Here is a 6,831-nt window from a genome sequence, read left to right on the forward strand (position 1 = left end):
GACTAATTACATCTGTGCGTACATTCAAAAACAGATTCAAAGTGTTTTGTTCACCAGGGCTTGCACTTAATAAATGTTCCTTTGTTTTTCATTCTTTTGCTGTTTTCACTGCCTTAGCACACTAAACCTGTTCAGGTTAAGGTATTGCTTGCTGTTGACAGCATGATGTGGACTGTGCTTCTGAAACTGTGAGAAACCAACCAAAAATTAAATGTAATCATTGCTTTTTTCATTTTATGATACTTTTTCCCCCCCCATTGGTTTCAATTGAAGATTTCTGACACAAGCAGTTACTGGATTCAATTTTGCAGACAAAAGTAAACATTATTCATCAACATGTGTCACGTAACCATCTAATAGCAGCACAAATGTGGCAGGTTTCCCCCGTGGAGTGCTTCTATTAACCGACGTATATTTTTGGTAATGCTTGGTTTAAATTTGGTAGTACAACCACAGTACTAAGTGAGATAACCGCAGTATTGTATTGCTTAAATTTATGATGATGTATTTATATATTTTTTGTTTTTCTTATTCTTCTATGTAGGAAACTTTTTTTCTCACTTCTAGAGAGTTTGGTGCCACTTGAATGAAACCTTCAACTTTAATTTTCTTCTGAGGAGATTTAAAAAAACTCAACTTCCATCAAAAAGTCTCACTTTCATTGTCACTGGTTAGTGTGTCACAGTGACCCTGTGGTTACAGCACCAGTAATTTTACTGCAGTATTTTACAAGAGTGCAGTTTGCATCACTTGTTAATAGGTATAAAGATTGGATACAGGTATGTTTCTTGCAAAACTTTAATTCTTGCCTTTCATTTTATTGTAATTTTTAAAAATAAGTGCTATATTTAATATTATAACTTCTTTTTACTTTTCACTAATGATGTGGCACCAAATAATTGGTTATGGGCATAAAGTGAACAATTATGACGGTATTTGAAATGATTAGATTTGCTTTTCCAGGGGACCATTTTGGACTTTCCAGACAGACAGAAATAAAGACGACAGAAAAACATGACTGTTGTTCCTCTTTTGTGATGAATCTTTCTGTGAAAATTGGAAGTGACTGTAGTGGTAAGCATATTGCAAAGGAAACTTTTAAATATAAAAATAACAACACACTTCTCACGCTGGATCTGGATATGTCACCCAGTTGCTTAAAGAGAAAATCAGCTAAAGGTTTTCTATGAACAAATCTGTTTTAATTTGTGCTCATTGCATCACAATAGAAGGAAAATACAATTCCAAAGCACAATATGACAAGAGAACAGGGAACATTTAAGAAAATGTTGGCATACATGGGTGTTATCAGCTGCACTACCAAGCTTAAACCAAGAAGGATGATAGTTGCTCCATTAGCATTATCTGACAGAACTAGTTAGCTGCTTTACCAAATATATGGGGAGTTTTTAGAACTGTGACTGTAGAAATTCTTGGTTTACTGACCAAATTTAACTAAAAAACTTTTTTTGATAATTGTTCTAATAATTGACATTTCTTGTGAAATTAGACCAACTTTTCAAGGACCCAGCTTTTTAACCTCCTGAGACCCGAACTCTTTCATGCCATGCATTTTAAATTTTTCTTTGCTATTTGGGCTGATTGGGACCTGATGAAAGTAAAAACAAAGAATTACCTGATTTTTGGGGGGGGATTTTTGTTTCTGAGAAAAATGAGATCCACATATGAGGACATTCGTTTTAAATTTCAATAGAACAGTGGTAGTATACTCTCCTCGTAAGTGGATATCATGCCCTTGTAGAGGTTAATTTGTATTTTGGTCTAGATAATCCAAAACGTGATGTCCGCATATGTGGACACCAGGTCCCAGGAGGCCCTTGGGCAAATTCAGCAGTTTTAGTTTTCTGGTTTGGCTACTGGTTGGATAAAGTAGCATTGTGGTGGTGTTAGTTTAAGTTCTAAGACTGTTGCTTCTGAACCATTAACATAATTAACAGAGAATAAAATGCATGTTTGCTGTGCTTCTTTTATGTGAATGCAACATTGATAGTAAGATATAAAACTCAAGGGGCCTGTTTATCGAGTGATTTTAGTTTCAGTTCTTTAAGCACAGTTTCCTAAATACACTTACAGTTAACAATTTCAGTGCAAAACCTAACTTTTACAGTGTTCTTTGTGTGAAGTCTGTGAATATTTCTTTCAACACTAGGAGGCATACGTCAGTTACAAATCTTAAAATGCCTCTAGAAGATGTCCAGTCACCTCTGTACTGATAGTCTGGCTCCACCCTGGCTTCCTTGTTGTGTGCGAGTCATTCCTGTCAAGTTTCTGTTTTGATTAACCAAAGCAAAGATGTGGATCCTTCAAAACTTGCTGTTCACCCTTTGTAGTAAGTCATTTAAATAGCTACAGAAGAATAACAAATCTGTTATTGGGAATGTTATTATACATGATTTTCGACATGACAAAACAAATAATTATTACATTTTTATACTGTCTTTACTTTACAGTTGCTCTGAGGTGTGTGATCAGTGCAGTAGGGGTGATCCATGTGACTGGATATATGGGGAGTGAGGTTAAAGTTTCCTGCTTCTATGGCCAGGGTTATGAGTCTTATGAGAAGTATCTGTGTAAGAGCAACTGTGGTAACGGTGATGTTCTTATTAAAACATCAGAATCAAGGAAAAACAAATATGTTATCCATGATGACAAAACAGCACGAATCTTCACAACGACCATCTTTGATCTTCGTTCTGTGGATGCTGGCAAATACTGGTGTGGGGTGAGCAAATTTGGAAAAGATATCTACACTGAAGTCGAGCTGAAATTAATGCCAGGTAAATACATTCTTCTCAAAATGTATTTTATAATGAAGTAAAATAATTAAGATGATGTTAAAGACAATCAAGTTTGTGTTTCCAGTGATTACAAGGTGACATAAAATGTAAATATAAGGTGTAAAGGATTATTTCCTTTATCTTTTTGACAGACAGCTGCTGTGACACTGATTAAATCACACAAACTCTGGGTCTCAGGCAATCTTGTTGCAGCAAGCTAAATATAAAACATCCTCTCTCTATTCTGTGGCTGTACAACATTTTCTGATTCTATTTATAATTTTGACAGACAGCTGCTGTGACAATATGACCAAGCTTGAAAGCTATGAGGGATATTCTGAGTCTATCAGTTGTCCGTACGAATCTCAGTACCAGAACAATTTGAAGTACATGTGCAGAGGAAATCAGCGCTCCACATGTCGTCGGCAGGCACTAATCACCTCTCATAGCAGACAACATGGACGATTCAGACTCGATGATGACAAAATCTCAGGAAAATTCACAGTGACCATTAACAGTTTGACCAAAAGTGATTCAGGATCATACCTCTGTGGTGTCCAAAGAAACTCGGACCTGGATGTTTTCTCTGCTGTTGAGCTGGAAGTCAAAGGTGAGAGGTCATAGTTATATGTCATTAATTCAGCCAAAATGAAACACTGTTTTCTGTAAAAGTCTCTTTAATAAAGTTGAATGTGATTCTTAAATACTTGGAGGAAAGTACACAAAGATTCAGCTGTCAGTAGTTAAGTTGAACAGTTGTGTATATGACAGCAAAATTAATGTCTTTGTTTGCACCCAACTTGTTAACCATGGACTGCAGTTTTTAATTCAATTGTCTGACGTGATGAAATAGTACAGCAGCCAACTGGTTTCACACTAAATGCAAGAAATCTGCCAAAAATGGAACTGCTGAGAACACTGCGTACTAAGGCAGACACATCACTTCCCACAGTATGCATCCATGTTGATAGGGCCTCTTCTAGACTCTCAGTGATTGCATTTTTTTCACAGATTATAAAGTAGTTTTTGACTTTCTTTCATATAAAACTGATGATCAAAGTACTATTGACCTGCAAGTTCTTTAACAGCTTTTATACCTGTCTATCCACCCACCCATCTATAAATCGATCTTTATATAAGCATAACTAAGCATATCTTGCTTTATCCAACACAGCCCCTAACACATTTTTTAATAGTGTATTTAGTGCTAAAAGCTAACCCCAGGTGTTTATATAGGGGGTTATCATTTATACAATAGAAGACAAAAAGATATGCACTACCTTTTTTATACTTTCTATGTTATATATGTCATTTTTTCTCTTTATGCCAGTGAAATACTTTGAAATTTACATAGGCTATATGAGGCTTTATGAGTAACAGAAAGAGTGAGTGTCGGAGCCACAATCCACAATGAAACACAGAGCATCCGGGAAATCTTGAGACAAGCTGCTCCAAGAATGCCTCAGGAAGCCGAATACAGATGATGATGAGCCACAGAAAGAGGAACTGTCATGGATAACCAAACCACATGGGATGCACCATCAACAGATAGAGGAAGTGGCTGATATCAGGACATCCTACCAAAAAGGCTGGCTTAAAGGAAAACACAAGAGACTCTGAACAAGGAGCAGAAGACCACAACTAAGATAAATCAGAATCCCACCAGAGCACGACATCAAGAAGAAGGAGGACAAGATAACTGTGAAGTACCAGGGGCAGAAGGAACAAGTAGACCAGTGAAAGTAAAATCCAAAGTGATCCAGTGGTAATTGTACAACAGCTTCAAGCACAGCTTAATAAAGGTCGCAGCAAGTCTCAGTTTCATCTGTGAAAGGAAGACTTTGAGCTACAGGTTTGACAGGATGAGTTGCAACAAGAAAGCCATTGCTAAGAGTAAGACAAAGAGGCTTGTCTGGGCCATGAAACACCGCCATTGGACTACTGAATACTGGAAGGAGGTATTATGGACTGAGGAATCTAAATTAGAAATCTTCAGTTCATCGCGCAGGATTTTTGTATGCCGTCAAGAAGGCGAAAGGATGGTTCCACAATGTGAGAGGCACCCTGAACCAAAACTGCTAGCACAGCATTCTGCAGCACCATGCAATACCCTCTGGTATGCATCTATTTCAGAGTGCAATCAGACATTAAAGTGCATAATTATTTTATAAAAAACTGGAAAAATTGGGGTGTTCTAAAACTTCTAAAACTGAGCCGTAGTGTATATATAACATTTGTAATTTTTTTTCAGATGTTTTGGATGGGTTTGGAGCAGAGATAAGTGTCTGGTTTGAACAAATATGTGAATGAATTCGTCCCAACTTAAAGTTTTCTGTGATTATCTCTTTTTCAGACCATTCTCTATAAACTCTAGAGGTAGTGTTTTCCGACTGACCCGTCAGGCTCCAACAGTCATAAAATGTTCAACTGAGCACTGAGTTTCTGACATGTGATTGGCTTATTAGACTTATATCTTCATGAGCAGTTGAACAAGTGTGCCTTACAGAGAGGCTGACAAGTGCATATTGGTCTGTTGATGTGGTTCATGGTTACAATGTGGGTAATTCCCCTGGGATTAAACACAAGTAAAGTCAATGTGCTCGTAAGTGTCAAAACAGCTGTGTAAGCGTGCACCTGTGATCAACAGTTGTGCTGAAATGCCAGTAACTGAAAATGAACTTTCTATTCTGTTTTTAATTGGTTTCTATTTTTCAGAAGCGGTGCTCTACGCAGCCTACGCTGTTGTCCCTGTGGTTTTACTAATATGTGTCCTGGTTATTATTTATAAGTACAAATGTTACAATGTGAGAGGTATGCTATAGTTTATATTTACACACATATTCAGACTCTACACTCAAATGTGCATGCAGAAAGAGCTGAAAAATTTCTTAAACTGTATTTTCAGCAACTAAAGCTGTCATGAGCAGAAATACACCCAAAGCAGATGATGTGATAGATGCAGAAGAAGGTGGAGTAAGTCCAAAGCCTATATGTGTATAATACACACACACACACACACACACACACACACACACACACACACACACACACACACACACACGATTATTGATTAAACTGAGACATTGACCAGCTAACTGGTTATCAGTCTGCTTTGGTTTGGATTTAAACTTGTTATCTCAGGGACGCTTGTGGACAGAAGGAGTTTTTAAAACTAAAAATGATTTAGTGATGAAAAGAAATGTTATAGAGTGGTGTCGACTACTGTGATGTTTAGAACAGAAAAGTGAAAAATTTAAGAGAAGAGCTCACTCAGCTGGTTTTATGCTTCTTTAGTATAATGTGACATTAATTGGAAATTAATGGATTTTATAGTCGTGCTATGATGTGTGGAAGTCATCCAGTTTTAGAACTTGTAGCTACTTTAACCTCTTAAGACCCAAACTCTTCCACGGCATGCATTTTTAATTTCTCCTTGATATTTGGGCATGTTGAGGCCCAATTAATGTAAAAACAAAGAATTACTACATTTTTTTAACCTTTTTTTTTTTAAAGAAAAATAAGAGCCACATATGAGGATATTTTTTTTTAAAATTTTGATAGAACAGTAGCAGTATAATGTCCTCGTAAGTAGAAATCAGGCCCATGTTGAGCAAAATTGAGTATTCTGGTCTAAATAACCCAAAATGTGATGTCCACATATGTGGACGCCAGGTCCTAGGAGGTTAAATCAGCTTCTGTGGTTCGGTCAGTATCTGTCATATGTAAAACATCTGCATTTAAAACATTTTTATTATATTTCTTGTAATAAAAGTTGTCACTACATATATTATATGAGCCTATGTATACTCATATACTGCAACCAGGGTCTCTGCAGCATATGTGGTTCCCTAGCCTCTAACTATCTTTGTTGATTCTTTAGATTTATGGAAATCAAGAATTTGTGGTGACCTTCAAACAGCAAAGCGCCTTGAACCACTTTGATGATCCAGGCGGAGATGAACCAGATTACGAAAACGTTACAACTGAAGAACGCTACTGCAATGAAAATTACCATAAAGCTCACAGAAGATAA

General features: G+C 36.8%; 1 protein-coding gene across 1 annotated transcript; it reads left to right on the plus strand.

Moving 5' to 3' along the window:
- Positions 1–2,313: 2,313 nt before the first annotated feature.
- Positions 2,314–6,831, plus strand: LOC146630969 (polymeric immunoglobulin receptor-like). Its single transcript, XM_085356231.1, has 6 exons — positions 2,314–2,350; positions 2,472–2,798; positions 3,088–3,408; positions 5,514–5,609; positions 5,704–5,771; positions 6,679–6,831. Exons 1-6 carry the CDS (start codon positions 2,314–2,316, stop codon positions 6,829–6,831), a joined length of 1,002 nt encoding a protein of 333 aa, XP_085212357.1.

Source organism: Diplotaxodon limnothrissa, linkage group LG6, assembly GCF_057381915.1.
Source record: "Diplotaxodon limnothrissa isolate DT_005_m linkage group LG6, D_limnothrissa_male_GT1.1, whole genome shotgun sequence".
Classification (NCBI taxonomy): Eukaryota; Metazoa; Chordata; class Actinopteri; order Cichliformes; family Cichlidae; genus Diplotaxodon; species Diplotaxodon limnothrissa.